This window comes from Vanessa tameamea, chromosome 8 (genome assembly GCF_037043105.1).
Source record: "Vanessa tameamea isolate UH-Manoa-2023 chromosome 8, ilVanTame1 primary haplotype, whole genome shotgun sequence".
Lineage (NCBI taxonomy): Eukaryota > Metazoa > Arthropoda > Insecta > Lepidoptera > Nymphalidae > Vanessa > Vanessa tameamea.
The window spans coordinates 8478362-8497904 of NC_087316.1; the positions used below are offsets into that span (position 1 = coordinate 8478362).

General features: G+C 30.0%; 2 protein-coding genes across 2 annotated transcripts; both read left to right on the forward strand.

Annotated features, from left to right (window-relative positions):
• Window positions 1-4433: 4433 nt before the first annotated feature.
• Window positions 4434-5879, forward strand: LOC113399859 (protein Asterix). The gene is made up of 4 exons (XM_026639121.2): window positions 4434-4661; window positions 4762-4873; window positions 5468-5583; window positions 5728-5879. Exons 2-4 carry the CDS (start codon window positions 4762-4764, stop codon window positions 5824-5826), a joined length of 327 nt encoding a protein of 108 aa, XP_026494906.1. The 5' UTR covers window positions 4434-4661; the 3' UTR covers window positions 5827-5879.
• Window positions 5880-8227: 2348 nt separating this feature from the next.
• LOC113399786 (adenylate kinase 9) lies at window positions 8228-19543 on the forward strand. The gene is made up of 12 exons (XM_026639023.2): window positions 8228-8414; window positions 8791-8978; window positions 10603-16002; window positions 16548-16611; window positions 16717-16844; window positions 16928-17103; window positions 17445-17522; window positions 17601-17698; window positions 17789-17929; window positions 18121-18217; window positions 18290-18437; window positions 19305-19543. The coding sequence occupies exons 2-12, from the start codon at window positions 8792-8794 to the stop codon at window positions 19388-19390; spliced, it is 6603 nt and encodes a 2200-aa protein (XP_026494808.2). The 5' UTR covers window positions 8228-8414; window position 8791; the 3' UTR covers window positions 19391-19543.

Below are 19543 nucleotides of genomic sequence, written 5' to 3' on the forward strand. Positions count from 1 at the left end.
CATTGGTGTACCGTTAGGCAAAAAATGTAAGTAATTTATGTCATCATTCTAAGTAAAATTGAACAATTGGAAAGTATTATTAATATATTTCTTAATTCGTACGCTCGTTCATAAATTTCAAAGAAATATTTTAATATCTAGGCATCCAATTTATTTATAGATTAAAATATTGATTCTGTATTATATTTTAGAATTGGATTTCAGTGCTTCTGTAAAGTTAGTATAAAGCATGGATTGGCTGGAAGTGGTTATACTTACGTCAAATGACTTTATTTGAATTACATTGTTTTTTATTTTCTGAAAGAAAAAAAAATCTGAAAGAAATGAATACCGACTCATTAAAAAATATTTTACCTAATAAATTACTGACTTAACTTTTACTTCTTAACTTCAATAAAATAGATAAAAACAATTAGAAATAATGAAAATACATATGCACAGAACTCTCTGAATATATTATTATTAGCTTTTTTCCTATCACAAGTTTTTTATTTACCTACATTGGAATATTATGTCACCCAATATAAAGGGAATCTTCGGCTAATTTTTTAATTGGTATATTTATTTTTTTTACGTAATCTTTCGCCTAATAGATGAGTGTGAAACGAGACTTTGTGCTAACGGACTGTGTTACTTCTCTCCACAATTAAAGGGTACAGGGAAGCACCGCGAGGCATGTCTATCGGTAACACTCAATTGAGAAAGGGCAACGACGTCAATCCACCTCCTATAGCACATAAAAACTATTGGTGTCATTTTTTAATGAGAGTAAGTGAAAATATTGTGAACCTAATGTCCTGCGTAGTGGGAGGACATCAACGGTTGTTTTAATTGAGTTTGATAAGTAGAAGAGAGAAAGTTTTGTTATTTATAAGTTGTCCCTTATTTCGTCAAATCAAATTCATTAACAGTCGACATGTTTTTTTCCTATAAAATGAACAGCTTGCTTTGGTAGAAGGTTATTTTGATGTGTATTCAGCCAAGCTCCAATTCTGGTTTTTGGATATACCAGGTGCGGCAGAAATACATCCATAAAAAATTTCCTCATGAATTAGAAACACAAATTAAGCACATGGAAATTAAGCAGCCCAAACTAGACCCTTCAATCTTTGCCTAAGTTTCTGTGCTCTAACTATTCGGCAATATTAAGCTCTATATACCTACGCTGTTTATTCTTTTGTTTTTGCGCTTTATTTTTTCGTTACCTTGTTTTAATGATTATTTTAAGGTCTATTAAAATTTTTCTATATAGCTATGTACAATCAGAACCTAAATACATAAATATATCTTTGTCCAAATTTAAACATTGGTTATATATTATTCGTTAGTATCTTGTCGTAGTAGATACTTTGTATAATATACCTAAATATAGGAATTGTTTGTTTTTCTTGACTTACCTAGGCACTACTTAGACAACAGTATAATTAGTCATTTATATAACTATTAATTTAATTGGTAATTAGTCCTGTAATGGCAAGAAAATACAACGCAAAAGTCACGTAAAACGTCTAACGTCAATTAATAAAAAATACATACGTATTCATTTATAATTGCGACGGTGGCCGTGCGCAAAACAAGCGCGGTTAAACTAACAATTAATCCGCCATATTAGTTGATTATGCCCTCCTCTACCCCCGCAATACGCTTCACTCGAACTGGATAATTGTAGCTGTTCTTTCCGCTACGCTGTTTTTCAGCCACCATTAAGATCGACGTCTATGTTTATAGTAGGTACGTAATTTTTTAATGATAATTTACCTATGAGCCTAATAAAAATAATTTAGATTACAATTTGTCATTAAATAGAAAGGTACGTATCTACTTTATGTAATATACTTCTCTACTGTGTAGTTACTGACACATTTTCTGTTTTATGAAGAGGAATATTTTGAATTCGAATTAAGTTTGATATTATAATTCAAACTCGTTCCAATGATTTGGTAATTCTATTGTATACCTACCTACCACAGGTTAGGTTCAATACCTGAATATTTCAAATTTATTTTCTTAGGATTGCATAGAAAAATAGTCAATGTAGGTACATACCACTCTGCAAGCATGTTACGTGTCGTGTATCACACAAATAGTACCTATCGCTAACAGCTTCCTAGCTAATATATCTAGATTTCATAAACATTCCTTTATATAAATATATGCATATAGGTAGGTACATATGGGTAGGTAAATAAATTTAACGAAATACTAATTATCAATCCATCAATAATACCTATATTGTATGATGTACCTACTTATGTCAATTTATACTGTGTATTTGAAAGAAGAGCTCGTGCGAGTACATACGTATTTACCTATATTTATATACTTACGTATATAATAATACTTATGTACATAATAATACTTTATAACCTGACTTATAAATACTCCCAGGTAGTTACGTACCTACATATACCTACTTAGTTACATACATATTACATACCCACAACTAGCTTGATTTTAGTGTTCGGCAGGTAAATATTGGATATTAAAAATATTAAGTAGAAATAATAACGTGTAATTCTTGAGAACTTAGAAAAAATGTGTTATGAATATAATGTTATTATGTTATTTTAGATATAATATTACAATAAATGCCGCAAGGCATTGCGTGAGATCCACGGGCGATGGGCGTGCGTCGGCGGGCCAATGGCGGACGGATGCGTCCTTCGCAAAAGCCTCCCCAAACCCTATGTTTTCCTTTTTACGCCACTTACATTAATTGAGTTATTTTGCATAATTTCAACAAAAACTGCCAAGTAAATTAAATATTTTGTATATGGGCTAAACGATTCAAGGTAATGTGTTTAAATTTGTAATGCCGTTTTAATGTTATGTATGACTCATTGTTGTAGTCAGTTGGGGAGAAGGGGGTACCTAACTATTGTATCATATATAAGTAGATTTTAGGAGAGAATGAGTTATGTGAGTATTGAAAAAAAATTAGACAGCCTGGTTTTTGACCTAATCTGTGCACATTTTTTTGGACTGGTGTATCAATATATATACAACAAAAAATAACATCGCTGATCCATTTAAAAATGAATGAAAGAATAATTTTATACCAATTATTGGGACATGATAGGAAAATACAACATTATTCCTTCTCTGGACGTGGGGACGCGGGTCTCGCCGGCGCTGAAGGCGCCGGAATACCCACTAAAAACCAGCGGTTGATATCCACTCCGTCTTTTCGGGGGACTTCGCTTGCGCATTTACCGTGACGTCCCAAGGGTAGGCCCACTTCTGCGGGCCCCCTAGCCCCGGTGACACTTATGGCGGGAGAAAAGCGAAGCGAGTCAGCGCCATCACTAGATACATACATACCACCTTTTTTATTCTCGCACGCAAACGAATGCAAGAAAGACTATTAGATGGTGAGACAAGCCCAAACAACCCACCGTCACAGATAACGACTGGATCCACGGAAAGGCTTTTTCAAGCTGGTTTCAATTTGCTGATAAGGTTCACCCAAGTGAGAACAGAAAAGTGCAACACTTGCTTGATAACCATGCATCACAAAAGTATATCATATTTTTATTTCACACCATGCACAACAGACTGAATGCAACATTTTTGTGGAAAAAAAATCAAAAAAATATTTGAATAATATCTTTTTCCGTCTTGCATTTTTAAATTTGGATCGATAATTATTGTTTTAATATTGACAAATAACCAGTATTTATTCGTTTTTATAAATCAGAAGAAAAAAATTGATTTTAATAGATATATTTTATTTTAAATAAATTTTTGAAGTTGCTATTTTGACTTATTTTGAAAAAATCTAAAAAACGTGATAACTATAAAATGGTTCACTTTTGCATGATGCATATGGGAATTCAATTTATCCTAAATAATCACCCCTATTACCATCTAACGGGAATACGTCGAATTACCAATAACCCTGTATAAAAATTGATAGAGAGATCCAACTTTGATGTTTGAATCCTGAAAGAACGAAGAAATGCTTTTAATTTTTGTCTTTGTTCATGGAACTTGTATTTTTACTCTTGGTAAATTAAGAATAATATTTATCGATATGAATTATTTCTTATATTGTAATAAAAGCTACATAAAACAAATGTATAAGTGAAAATATTAAATGAGTAGCAGGCATCATTCGCATATCGTTCAACATGATGCAGCGCGCATATAAATTCTTTTGAAATTAAAATTATTCGTTATTTTTTTATACACTCCTTTTTAATAAAGCAAAGAACGAGGTTTAGATATTAAAAATATAGAACATTTTTATAATAAATCGTATCAATTAAGCATGAAAATAAAAATATTACGAAAAGGATAAATATTTTTAGAGATTTTGAAACATTATAAAATCACGTGATAAGAATAAATGGATTGGAATATTATGACTCTGTTATCGTATGTTCTTCTGTTACTGTCAATGTCAAGTGTCATTTGTCAAATTAATTATAAGACTTTAGGTATTACTTTCATGTTTCACTTTCCAGGTTCAAACTTCAAGTAAAAAGTAAACTAACTGCAGACGTCACTGTAGTTAAATGAATATAGCCCTAATAAGTTTATAATTCAATTACAAAACAAAAATACCATAAATAACTAACAGTGTTCTGGCTCCGTTCTTTTGAATTGTAGTGATATATACAGTTTCAATTATTTGCGGGCCAGTGTTAAAACCTACAAAGGTAAAGTTCTTGTATTCTCTATTTTCATTTAATATGCTGCACTTTTAATTTCTAAGATAATATTAATAGTGTTTATATATTTAAATGTAACACACTTCAGATGCAACTGACGGTGGATCCAAGACGTGCTGACCGCGAACGTCGTTACAAACCTCCACCAGCATCTTCAGCTCCCGCTGAAGATCTCACTACAGACTATATGAATATTCTCGGTAATAAATATGGGTGTAATATAGCTATGTACTTAAATTAATATAACCATGACCTACTTAACAATAATTGTTACATTATCTTATTTGTATAATGTTATATAAAATGGATTTATGTTTTTTCTATAGTATAGGTAGGCAGACCAGCATATGGCCCATCTGAGGGTAAATGGTTACCACTGGCCATAGTGATTAATGCTTTAAGAAATATTAACCCCTCCTTACATTTAATTCACCTTGGGAGCAAAGATGTTATGTGTCTTTTGCCTGTAATTAGACTGGCTCACTCACCCTTCAAACTCAAACACAACAATATTAACTATTCTGTTCTGTGTGGTGGTAGAATATCTGATGACTGGGTGATACAGAGTACCTACCCAGATGGGCTTGTTCAAAGTCCTACCACTGAGTAAGAATCTATCAAAATGTGTAGAGTAACCAATTATAAAAATGTGAATAAAACTGTTTACCGAAGAATAAAATATTATGATGCTATAAAATAACAATAGTTATTTCAAACAACAAACACATATTTTATTACAAATATTCTTATTGGTTTTCAACACTATAGATGTAAATTAAACATTTTTTTTTAAGGTATGGTGTTTTCAATGTGTGGTCTTATGATGCGCCTTAAATGGTGTGCATGGACTGCGGTGTTCTGTTCCAGCATTAGCTTTGCCAACTCTAGAGTATCAGATGATACAAAACAGGTAATGTGTTTTGTTACTATTATATTGTAATTGTAAAAGTTGAAAATTTTGCTTAAAAACAATTCATTATAATAAAATGCTAATGTAACTGTAAAGAAAAGAAAAGATGTTCTTTTTTTAAATTTATTTTTAATTTTTTTTCAGATTGTCAGCTCCTTTATGCTTTCAATATCAGCCGTTGTCATGTCATATCTACAAAATCCTGCACCTATGTCTCCACCGTGGGCTGCTCTAACAACATAGTCACCAATTATACTTTAAATTAATAAAAATATATTCAAAATGTTATCTATTAATATATGTTGTGATTTTATTTCTTTGAAATAATTCAACTGAATAATAAAGAAAAGACTTGCAAATTATTAGTATTCAGTAAATAATATGTATTAAAACGGAAGGCAATAACAACTAGTTAGTTATATATTTTTGTAAACTAATCTCTTCTATTACTTATCTCTCCAACCCGTTGCTATTGCCTATGCTATCATCTATCGTTTAGAATATGAAAATATATATAACACAATATGATGAAACTCAAGTCTTTTTTTTTTTCTTGCTAAAGTCTTTTCATAATAAAGGTTGTCATAAAACATTTAGAAGACTAATATAACCTAGATTATGGCTGACTAAATTAAAACATCTTATACCCATTTAAATAACATTGAATAATGACCCTATTAACCGTATAATTTAATTTAAAAATACATTAAAAGCAAAAATCCTTTTTAAAAAAAGCTTTTATGTAAATGCTCTAAAAAAAGAAAATAAAATATTATAGCAAATAGCTAAATATAATTAGCAAATATTCCTTTTAAAATTTTAAAGGAATATTTGCTTTTGGGGTTGCCACCTATAATATAACATTAAAAAAAACAGGCACTACTTAGTACTTTGACTCCTTTTCGACGAATTCAGGGTTGCCATTGCCTCACTAAAACTGTTCTCTTATAACTTATAAGTGACGTCCAATCAGTGGCGTACTAAGCCCGTCAAGCGGCAAAGTTGAATGAGATCCCCCAGGTTTAAAAAAATGTAGTTTTACAAGCTTTTTATTCTGTTTACAGTTTGTGTGTAGAAATAAGTGTTAATGTTAATTTGAAAAAAGGCTTATCCGTTCACGAAAATATCAGTACACACTAATAAACTATTAAATATCAACGTAATTATATTTAATATAATTTAAATGAGACCAATGTTTATTTTTCGACGTAGGTAAATAGAATGTAGTGAATGTAAATGTAGGCGTACAAAAATATACCATGACAGAGATTCCCCCAGGGTATAGGACGCATTCAGCGAAGTTAAAAGAATATTAGTACCGCGTAAACAGTCTAGATGGCTGTAAAGTGTAGTGTTTTGATCTGGACGAAATAATGTAGGTACTAAGCACATTTTTAAAGTCTTGTGTAGGATTTGATCAGGGGAACGCGGATGCATTTGGGGGCCTCCAAGACTGGAGGCCCGGGGCGAGCCGCCCGTTTCGCCCCTCTGTTAGTCCGCCAATACGTCCAAAGCCCCCAAAAACTGATATTTTGTATAATGTGGTTTTATTTCGAAACAGTGCGAATTAATAATACAAATTAATGCGAAATAAAATTAACAATAAATTAATACAAATTAATGCGAATATTTAGAAAATGTCTTAAGCAAGTCAATCCCTAATAACATCCGAAATATATTTACCAAAATGTATCATATAATGGTTTCATAAATTACTAGATTGCTGCTTAATATTTATATAATATAATTATATTCATTGATTATATAAATTTGACTCATAGAAAATATAACTCTTTCTAATTCCGATTTACTTAAATTTTAAATGTAACGTTTGTTCAAATTTTACCTTTAAGCTTCATTAATGCCACATTCCTATATTAGATCACAGTAATAAAAGTTGCTTTTAATAATAGTACCATACAATAATACTTTATCTAATCTTCAAACATTTATTTCGTTTCAGAATGTAATATAAATTCTATGTCATAGAGATGGCCTGGTGGTTAGAAGTTACAACGTATACATCGCTCGTATCGCCGACAATTGCAAGTTCGATCCTAAGCACTATTGAATTTCCATGTGCTTAATTTGTATTTATAATTACTGTCATGCTCGGCGATGAATGTTACCATCAGGAAGAAACCTAAATGTGTCTAATTTTAATAAAATTCTGCCGTTGTGTATTCCGACTGGCTGCTCAAGATAGATTGAAATAATGTTCTACAGTATTGTACCCCTTAAAAAAGTCCGCTACACTATATGTCTATCTCACAGAGATAAACCACAATAACCATTTTTTATCCTTTAATTTTTACGAGAAATAATAAAGAGATTTTAAGCAATACAGTTTTAATCGTTATGCAATTAGGTACTTTAAATACATTGTGCATTTAATATAAGTCAATATGGGCCTTTACAGCATGTAATTTAAATGAATATTTTCGAAGATATTACAGATTTAAAACGCAGGGACATAGACAGTTTTCTATTATCTAATGACTGAAAAACTGTAAACGTTGTTTATAAAGGCATACTGTAGTATATTTAGTATCTGCATTACACCCGTGCCAACCCAGGACGAGTCGCTAGTAATGAAATAAAATTCTACATTTTATAAAATTTATATATGCAATATATTTATCTTGCCACTTTGACATTTGTAAATTTAATCTGTTGATACGGTATACGAGTACCGCATCGTGGATTCGTATGTTATATTTTATCGTAGTTTATTGAATTATTAAACAAGATTGTGTACAATTAAACAAGAAAAAAATTGACATTTTACTATTTTTTATATTGTGAACAACATACTATCATAAATATAACAGGTAAGAAAATAGAGGTTATGATATAAAAGTAAATTTATATTATATTGATTATTTTTAATTAAATAACTTTCCACGTGTATGACCTTGAATAGTCAAAATATTAGATTACATTTCCATATTAATAAATCTGATACAATTTGCATTTTGTTCTTTAATTTATCTAATATTTAAACAAATATATAAAATTACACAGAAACACCTAGTCTAGGTGTTTTAAAATTTCACAGCATTGAATCAATCTTTAGAAAATATTTGTAGTTAATTTAATGGTTAATATGCAAATGCGAAATTTCATGTCACTTATTATATATATATTTTTATGTCATCATTTGAAATATATTTATATTTACTTATAAAAATTAACTTGTATTTACAGAATGCCACCTAAAAAAGTAGAAGAGCCTGAAAAAAAACCACTTATTGGAAGAATTGGTACAAACTTGAAAGTGGGTATCGTTGGAGTTCCAAATGTTGGCAAATCAACATTTTTCAATGTGCTTACTAAAAGCCAAGCAGCTGCTGAAAATTTTCCATTTTGTACCATCGATCCCAATGAAAATAAGTATCAACCAATATTATACATTTATCACACCTGAAATAAATATTTAAATGTATTAAATTAGTCCTGTGACTAATAAGTAAAAGTATGAACCCAGTGGTAAAAACAACTTAACTTACCTAGGAGTTATAACAACTAATCTTCTGGCTCCAAATCAAGGTTTGAAAAGACATGAAATTTTTATGTTCTTATTTTGTTTATAATTAATTTCATTCTCGGCGAAGGAAAACATTGTGAAAAAACATACATGTGATAAAAATTTCCAGATGCATATCTATGCTGCTTCGATGCAAACTGCATCGAAGCAGCATGGTGCACTAAGCTTCTAACCTTCATCTCGAATGGAGATGAGACTTTAGTCCAGCTGTTGGAGATATGTATATTCTTACAAACATACATTGGGTGAACAAGTAACATTATCTGCAAATGGAATATAAAATGTCAGTTATCACTTTGTGAGGTGAGATCTGAGTATAGACATTATGTCTTGAGTTATTTATCTATTAGATGTCTAGATGAACTAAATTAAAATAAATTACCAAATACTATAAATTGTATTAATATATCAGAATAATTATACTAGTAAATATATAAAGAGGTAATAATTATCAGTAAAGGTGTAAAAAAATGTAATGTAAAATATTTTAAGTAGGAATCTACATGAAATATCAATTTTTAATACTATCGTTATTTCAAATTATTTTACTTAAAAATATGCATATAGCCATTATACACAAATTAAATGAATTGATTATCAGATTAAAGTCCTAATAGATAGGACCATTAATATATATTTTTTAATATAATAATGAAAAATGAAGTATATATTCCATTTACTAGCCAAATATTAATTTAAAAAACAAATTAAAATTTAAATGTACCTATTTAAAGTTTAGTTGACTATTGAATATAATTTCATTAATAACATAATTTTAAATGTACTTCTGCATACTTTACTATCTGACCCACAAATGGCATTTAGCTCTATGAAGATAGTATTTATTCAGTACTGATTTTTAACCTTTAACTTATCTCATTCTGAGCTATGATACTTGCGTGTGTCAGAAATCTAAAACAGTGATGTTAGTTTAATGGATTCAAATGGAGATATTTCAAGATGTTACTTTATTTTTTATCTGTTTACCTAATTAAACAACATTTGATACTGAATTGACACTTATATAATTGGTCGAGAAATTGAATAATCCATGATAATTGTTATGGATTTGCAAAAAATTGCTGCTTTGAATGTTGATGAAACTTATCAGTACTATGAAAGTAAAATTAAAATGATATAAGCAAGTGGAATAGTGTTGTATTATAAATAAAGATATATTAATAATTGGCAAATTACATGGAATATGTATTTCTAAAGTTTATAATCTTTATTCTTTCTTTGATTGGAATAGTATGCCATTTTTAATATGCTTATACATATTAAAATTAACAATACTTTTTTGTATAGATAAATTCAGTTAGTACAGAAAAAAATATATATTAAAAAACATGTCAAAAAAAATTGTCAAACTGTTTGATTATTGTACCTAAAAATGTCGCATTTTAAACAAAATATCAAAAATGTTGAATTTATGGATAATTTTGGCTTTAAAGATATAAAAATCGATCGGAATATATTGTATAATGGTGATTATACAATATTTAACAAAACTGAGTTTGACAATGAAGATTGTCGCCGAAAACCTCTAGCTGCTGCTATTTTGGGTTTAAATAACACTGACATTCCTTTGCCTGATAATTTGGATTTTCATAATATTTGGTCTGATATGGATGCACACGAAGCATATTTAAAACAAAAACCAAAATCATTTTTGATATTAGGCAAACAGGGTGCTGGAAGTTATAATATTGGAGAAGCTTTGGCTAAAAAACTTAATTGCATTCATCTTTGCCCTAAAAATGTTTTGATAGACGAAATTGAACAAAAGAGTCCAACAGGAAAGTGCTTAGATTTTAACATGAGACATAATAGAGTCTGTAAATTTGATACAATTCTATCCATTATGAAGGAGAAATTAAAATCGCCTGTTGTATTACACAGAGGATTTATAATATCAGGAATACCACTAGTAACTTCGAAGCAAAATGACCTATACTTAGTCAGGTCGTTGTACACTGAAGAATCAGTTATGATAACTGAAGATATCCTCTTTGATTTAATATGCAATTTTAAAAATAAAAAATCAAAACCCAAAAAGTCTACGTCAAACACATCTATGAGCATTGAACATGAGATGACTATTGAAGAAGAAGAAGAAAATGAAGAACAAGAATTCGTAGGCGAAGAAATTGAAGATCAAATGGTAGAATTGCCGAAATTTTTGTTGGAATCTTGTAGCAACCTCATATTTCATGTAATTCCACATTATAACACTACAAAAATAGTGCTTTTACAGCAAATTCAAGAATTGTTTGATTTAAATCCGGATATTGTGATTTTTATTTCATGTCCGAATATGGATATCATAACAAAGAGAAGCCGTAAATTTTTAAATTATCCTAATAACTCTATTACTTTTTTTCCATTTCAAACTACTCTGGAGCATGAAGTAAGATGGCCCACTAATTATTGCCTAACAGATTTCAAGAAACCATACGACATTCATAACTTCAACCCTAAATATAATTGCAAGCAACCAATCAATTTTTATTTAAATACAGTAGATCAACTTTGTAACTATAAACAAACTATTAGTCCATTTTTTAAACAAAAATTAAATGATTTTGATCCAAGCGCTATTATAAAACTGGACGGGCGCTCCTCAATTCATCAAATGATATACATAACCATGGAGAAAATACTATTAATGCCAATGAAACCTATAATTATACCAGAACCATTATATCTTGATGATCCTTCAGGAGATTTAGAAGAATTTTGGACATCAGTTGAAGAATTAAATGTGGTAAGGAGTGGTCTCGTTAAATTTAATAGATACGCTTCATATTGGTATAATAGATGTCCTGTTGAACTTAAAAAACGACGAACAATAGTAGGAAAACCAAAGTATGCAGTCACGTTTTTTAAATATGTGTACTTGTTGTCTTCATTGGATGCAATGGTGAAGTTTTGCAGAAATCCACGGCCTTTCCTTAAGTTAGAATATTTGGAACCAACATGCCGTATTATAATTATAGGTACAAAGTCGTCGGGAAAAACCATGGTTGCCAACTGCTTATCTTGGATATTTGATGCTTCTATTTTAAGTTTTCCTACCATACTAGAAAATGAGAAGCAGAAGAAATATAACATTTACGCTAAAACTATTTTCTCTGAAATAATCTCAACAATTGAAGACGCTAGATTTACTAAATGGGAAAGTATGGAGTTAGATAGAATATCTAATTTGAATACGTGGTATAACACTCAATGTACTATGTTAAGTGCATACATATCATTATTGAAAGAAAAATTAAAACTATCTGAAGATGAAAACGCGGAGGCGAAACCAGATTTTTTGAAAAGATTTAACGTCCTTAAAAATAAACTCGCTTATTTATCTGAAAATGATTTGGATCAATGTGAAAACTTACTGATAAATAAGAATTTAATGAAGTATGCCCCTCTTGAATTAACTACCGAAATAAGCAAACCTAGCACACCTAATATAGAAGACGAAGATGTTACCGAAAAAATATCAGCTTATATAAAATCTAATGAATTAGAAAAAGAAATGGAGCCAACACCTGAAGAACTGATGTCGGAAATTATTAAAATATTAAAAAGTATAGATTCAACATCTTTTGAAAATAATACTTCAGAACAAATTTATGGAAAGTTTATAATCGATGGATTTCCTTCGAATCCTGAATATTGGAAATATCTCACTGTGAATAATTTATTACCAGATTACACTATAGCTTTAATAGAAAATAGAGAAATTGATGTTGATCTAATTGAACATTATGCTAAAATAGAAAATAGTACTAAAAACTATCAAGAAAGATATATTCTATGTACTGATGTTATGGTAAAAATAAAACTAAGTCTGCACCAACCTTTACATTCTACGGAGTTAGATATGAAAATTATATTCAAGCAATTAATAAACGATATATTACATTCTATATTTCATAAAAAAATAGAAGATGAACCTGATAAACAAACCAATAACGATTTAGTAACATCTTTCACTGAAAGTATAGAAAAGTTTCGCGAAGATTGGGACGTATTAAAACTAAACATAGAAGAAAATTTAAAATCTTGCATTGAAATTGAACTGGAAAATAAAAATGATATTGAAATTATAGACGGAGTCCTCTTAAAACTACGCAAAGGTTATTGTCAACCACCTGTCAATGTCGATGATATAGCCGAAAATCAAGATGATGATAACGAATCATTTAAAGATGATCTCACTCATAATGAACCATATTACTTAGGAGAAACAAATATTTATTGCCCTGTTGCGTTTAACGACTATGGTGTTCTATGGAAAGGCAAATCAGAGTTTACATTTAGACATGACAATAAACTTTGTTATTCCTCAAATGAAGTCTGTAAGGAATTAATGTTATCTGATATTATAAAGTACCAGTCTTATAATAAACCATTTAAAAATATACCTCCTTTTCGAATATGTGTAATTGGAGGCATCGGAAGTGGAAAAACTACAATATCTAAAATAATTGCCAAAGAACTTGGTTTGTTACATATTGATATTCCAAATTTTATCAATGAATTTGCGATGCCAAAACATTTTAAAAAAGTTGGATGGCAATTCGAAAATAGTTTTACTGATCCTAATATGGATGAGCAAGACGTTATAGAGTTTCAAATGGATGAAGAAAATTCAAACAATCTGATGGATATTATGTCGAATGAACAAGAAGTACGCCGTATGATTTATAATTACTTTGAACGTGGATCGCCATTGCCTTTTGTGTTTATCCAATCGATGCTTAAAAAACTTTGGTTTGAAAGCCCATTTGTCAACACTGGGATTGTGGTTGACGGCTTACCAAAATTGCCTACTGATGTTGAAGTAATGATAGAAAGTTTTTGTATTCCTGATCTAGTTATAAAACTAGAAAGCAATTCTGAAATAGCATTAGAAAGATTGTCTCCGAAAATGTTTGATCAATGGAAGCTACAACTTATGGAAGCTAAGACAAAAGCTTTTCGAAAATTAGAAGCCGATCGAAAGACTTGGCAAGACTTTATTACAAAAACGATTGTGATTAATCTTATAATTAGTGAAGTTATAGAAAACGTATGTCCAGATAATGAAATAGCCTTGAAAAGTTCATCTATTCAGAGCACCATAATGGATGCTGATCCTGCCGGATCATCTAACGTAGACATTAAGCTATTTACCGCCTATAACGACATCATTCAAGAATATCCGGAACCAACAGGTAAAAGCGAATGGGAGAATGCTGATGATGTTCTCGATAAGATAAATAGTAGACTGGAAAGTATCTTTGATATAGATGAGGAAAATATACAGACGTTAAATGATATTTTAGATGAGCAGAATATAAAAACAGTCACTGTGGATGGAAAACAATCTTTGAATAAAGTTGTCCGAAAGGCGTTAATTAACTTGTCTGATTTGAGAAATCGATGTGAATCATTTCTAGAGCAAACATTTATTATAAACTGTGACATTGCCGAAATGCTTTTGCTGGAAGGATTCTTTTTATTGAGCAAATTCAATAGAATGTGTCCAGTGTTTATTTTTGAAAATCCTTGTACACTTTTCAATCCATACAATTTAAATAGGCGTAAAAATAAGATTTTTCCTATTATTCATCGATCTTTTATATATTTTATTTCATCGGAAAAATATGTACAAAAGTTTAGAACTAATCCATTGAAATATATTCAAGATAATGCTATTAAATCATTTAAAGAGTATCCATTAAGAATTGGTGTTATCGGACCACCAAAATCGGGTAAGAGTAAATTAGCTGCAAAACTTGCCAAAGAGTATGGATTGTTGTGTATATCAAAAGGAATGGCCATTCGATACATTTTGGAAAACATGGATTGGACTGTATTGGGATTAAAAATGTTATCAGAATTACGTGAAGGAAATTGCATTCATAACGAATTGATTATAAAAGCTATCATAACTGTTGCAATAGATAGTCGAATAATGACTAATGGTTTCGTTCTTGACGGTTTTCCGGAGTCGCCTTATGATGTCTGTGAACTGTCGAAAGTTGATCTATTTCCTCTTATAATTTTCGATATCCATACCGATAGAGAATACGTATTAAAAAATTCACAACATGAACATCATTACGCCATCCTCAAAACAAAGCCCCCTCATTCTCGATCTTTTATAGATTACAAATACAATTATTGGTATGAAAAATGTTTACAAGTTAGAAATTTTATAAAACAGGACACACAAAATCTATATTCAATCAATGGAAACAATTCTAAATGGCAATGTTACATTGATGCAAATATGATAATAAAAAACTTGATACCAAAGATACATTACTACTTAGGTCATGCAAAATCGGATATAGTACGTGCGGATATAATGGCTATATCTAACGAAGCATTTCAGCAAAGGATGTCGTGTTTTAAAAATCTTTGTCCTGTTTGCTTCTATAAGAATATTTTACGTCACAGCGGCTATCCCGCAGACAAAACAGGCCTTGTTCAATACCAAGATATATTTTATTGGATTTGTCCTGAACATTTAGACATTGTATTTAAGTTCCCAAAGAAATTCTTGTCAGCTAAAAAGTTAAATATACCTGAAATTCCGGCCGTTGTGAAAACGGTCAATATTTCGCTCGTTTATGAAAATGGCATATGTATAGTAACGTACGCAGAAAAACTGCCCGCTCAAATAAAAAATATTGGAATCAATGAATATGCTGCTGTTTATAAGAAAAAAATATATTTATTCTGTAGTAATGAGTGCCTTAAAAAGTTTTTGTCAAAACCTCATTTGTATTATAACATCAAAGTTTTTAAAGAAACGAAAATTTTCCCTGAAATAACGCTAAAAAATATTCCTCATTTGGGTTTCTTGGAACAAAGTGTTGGTACCATACTAACACAGGCTTGTTGTGCAGTTAATGTGAGTAGACCGAAATATCCAGGTCTAGACACAAGTTTGTCGGCTATTTTGTACATAGCATTATATTTAAAAACACACAATTGCTTAAATAAATCTGAGTTATCCATTTATTTGAAGGTTTTCAAGACGTTTGAAGCCAGATGTAAATTAGTCAAAGATATAGGTTTGCGGCTACGATCAATAGATAATCCATTTACTAGTTACAAACATTATTGTCTAAAATTAGGATATACTAAACAAGTCGATTTTGATTTAAGAAAAACTTCGACTAACATTACTTCAACCACAAGTGGGAGCTTAGGATCTGAATTTAATTTAGAGATTAATTGATCGACTTTGTTTCTTTATTAAATATTTATGTTATTCTAATAAATGATTTATAAAAATAAATTAAATTATTATTTTATCACTTTAAACAAACACTGATAAAAGCCTGGTAATTATTTTTATAAATCTTGATTATTAAAAACGTAAAAGACACAAAGTTAACAATTGTATTTTTTTTTTTAGCAAGTCGGGTACCAGTTCCGGATGAGAGGTTTGATTACCTTTGCACTTATCACAAACCAGCCAGGTGACTTATTATTCCAATATATAACAATATGATCAGTAATTCAGTTTTATTTTATCAAAATCATCATGCTGATATGTAATTGCTAAAAACTGTCTTAAATTTCAGTAAGGTACCTGCATTTCTGAATGTAGTGGATATAGCCGGTCTAGTTCGAGGTGCTGCTGAAGGTCAAGGCTTGGGAAATGCATTTTTGTCGCATATTAAGGCTTGCGATGCCATATTCAATCTCTGCAGTGGGTATACAATTATGTCAATATTTCTAAGGTAGTGTTAATACTGCAATTGACTATAACATATACTTCTATTTATATTTAAGGAGCATTTGATGATGAAGATGTAATTCACGTCGATGGTGATGTTAATCCCGTCCGAGATCTTGAGACTATTGGAGAAGAATTACGGCTTAAAGACGCCGAGCAACTCATTCAACACGTAGAAAAATTAGACAGAGTTGTCAACCGTGGCGGTGATAAGAAATTAAAACCCGAATATGTAAGTTAACTTTAAATATAAAAAAAGGTTTACATTTTTTGACTAAATATATTTTCTTCGAAATCACAGTGACGATATATTGGTTTTATGCTCTAGAAGATTTGTTTTACATTTATTATATAAGTAAGTTCCAGGTAAAAACCTATCACTTGCTCTATGGTCATCCCCACTCTTAACACAAGCTTTACGCTTCCTCAGATATGAGCTGGTTCTAAAATATTTAGTAATATATTGCATTTCTAGTATTTAGAAAAAAAATGAAAATATTTTCAAATATGTACCATACCATATCATTACTTATTTTAAAATTAATAATATTGAAGAAAATATTTATCTTTTAGGATACACTGGCAAAAGTAAAAACAATTTTAGTTGAGGAAAAGAAACATATACGTTTCGGGGATTGGAGTGCTGCGGATGTATGTATACATTGACTATACTAAACTATGAATTAAGATCGTAAATAATAAATCTATTCTTAAAATCGAATTTTTCAGATCGAGGTACTGAACAAATATCTATTTTTAACATCGAAGCCCGCGCTTTATCTCGTTAACTTGTCGGAAAAAGATTATATCAGAAAAAAGAATAAATGGTGAGTTGGTTTAGCCTAAAATAAAATTATAATTATTTGATATATATATATATATTACCAATAATATAATAATTATGTAATTTAATTTAGGTTACCAAAACTTAAAGAATGGATCGATAAAAATGATCCAGGTGCACCCCTAATACCATTTTCTGGCGTTTTGGAAAGCAAGTTATTTGAAATGGATCCAGATGAAAAGCAACAGTTTCTTAAAGAAAATAATATTACAAGGTACTTAACAGCATATAAATTAAATCATATAAATACTAACATACTGACAAATAGAACATAGAAGGAAAAAAGCAATTAACAATTTAAAAGAATTATTAAAATCTGAATTTATCAATAAACAAAGACATCGACTCAATCTCAATTAACGAATAATAAACGTAATAAATAAAGTTTGTTTCTTAACCTTTCAGTGCTTTAGACAAAATAATTGTCCAAGGTTACAAAGCACTTCAATTGGAATACTTTTTCACTGCTGGCGCAGATGAAGTCAAAGCTTGGACTATTCAGGTAAATAATGATTATATACTTTTTTATATGTCTGTCTTTTATTATATATTAAAATATTTTGTTTTTTTGCAGAAAGGCACTAAAGCGCCCCAAGCTGCTGGTAGGATTCACACGGATTTCGAGAAAGGTTTCATAATGGCTGAAGTTATGCATTACAAGGACTTCAAAGAAGAAGGCTCGGAAGCGGCCTGTAAATCCGCCGGAAAATACAGACAACAGGGTATGTAAATACTATCATGTTTTTAAAATAGTCTTTTTTTTTAAATTAATGACAAAGGTCGCAGTCAGAATGTTCTATATTCCGATCATATATTCATTAAAAAATTAAACATTATTATTTATTGCAATAATATACTGGGATATAGGTAGTAAAAATAATATACGTTAGGTGCATTTATAATTCTCTTTATTTTATTAATTCAACTCATTTCCGCTAGAATAGGCTCTAGAATCTAGAAACGGGCTTATAACAAGTCAAATATAATATTCCTGTTACATAATTGCGATAAATATACAGTTTTGTGTTCTGATCATAAAAAAAATAGATATGGATGGACTAATAATATACATATAATTAAATTGAAATATAAAATGATACAATATTCTGATTGACATTATTTTTTAACAACTATTTAATAACAATGGTAAAAAAATACTGAATTTTCAATACAAGATAACTTTAAAGATATCATTATCAATTGGGCAATATATGCATGAAGTTGGCTCTTACAAGCATTTCCGTATTGTCAAGATAAATTATGAAATCTCTCAAATGAAATAACAGTCAAAGATATAATTTAATAATTCTGTATGAAAAACACAGTACTAAGCAAATCTAATAAAAAATAATTAGAAATAGTTTGTTTATATTGGTTTAGTATAATAATATTACATTTCATTGTCTTGAAATATAAATAAGCTACCCGTCTCGACTTGTAACGGGTAAAACTTATGCAAAGGAACCCCTCCCTTTTCCTCTCCTTAAAGTAAAGAGAACTCCATATTTCTAAACTCAGTGACACGATTTCATAAGTATAGATGGGTAGATCAAGCTTACTTTACTACGTTTTTTTTGTTGCTTTTCCAGGTCGTAACTACGTGGTAGAGGACGGTGATATAATTTTCTTCAAATTCAACGCTGGTGCTGGGCTCAAGGATGCTAAGAAGAAATGACGCGACAAGTATCTTCTCCTCATAGTACACATGTTGTACCTCAATCTCGCGTTATACACATTATTACACGTTGCTTGAATTACAATTTTACACCATAATAAATTATAATATACCTAATTACTAACGAAATAAAGCTTGTTCTCGTTTGTATGA

Excerpts from the sequence above, each read along its gene's own strand:
- LOC113399859 (XM_026639121.2), top strand. The coding sequence starts at position 4,762 with ATGCAACTGACGGTGGATCCAAGACGTGCTGACCGCGAACGTCGTTAC. Across the intron at positions 4,874-5,467 it reads AGACTATATGAATATTCTCG|GTATGGTGTTTTCAATGTGT; the intron begins GTAATAAATATG and ends TTTTTTTTTAAG. Across the intron at positions 5,584-5,727 it reads TATCAGATGATACAAAACAG|ATTGTCAGCTCCTTTATGCT; the intron begins GTAATGTGTTTT and ends ATTTTTTTTCAG.
- LOC113399786 (XM_026639023.2), top strand. The coding sequence starts at position 8,792 with ATGCCACCTAAAAAAGTAGAAGAGCCTGAAAAAAAACCACTTATTGGA. Across the intron at positions 16,845-16,927 it reads TGCCATATTCAATCTCTGCA|GAGCATTTGATGATGAAGAT; the intron begins GTGGGTATACAA and ends TTTATATTTAAG. Across the intron at positions 17,523-17,600 it reads GGGATTGGAGTGCTGCGGAT|ATCGAGGTACTGAACAAATA; the intron begins GTATGTATACAT and ends CGAATTTTTCAG.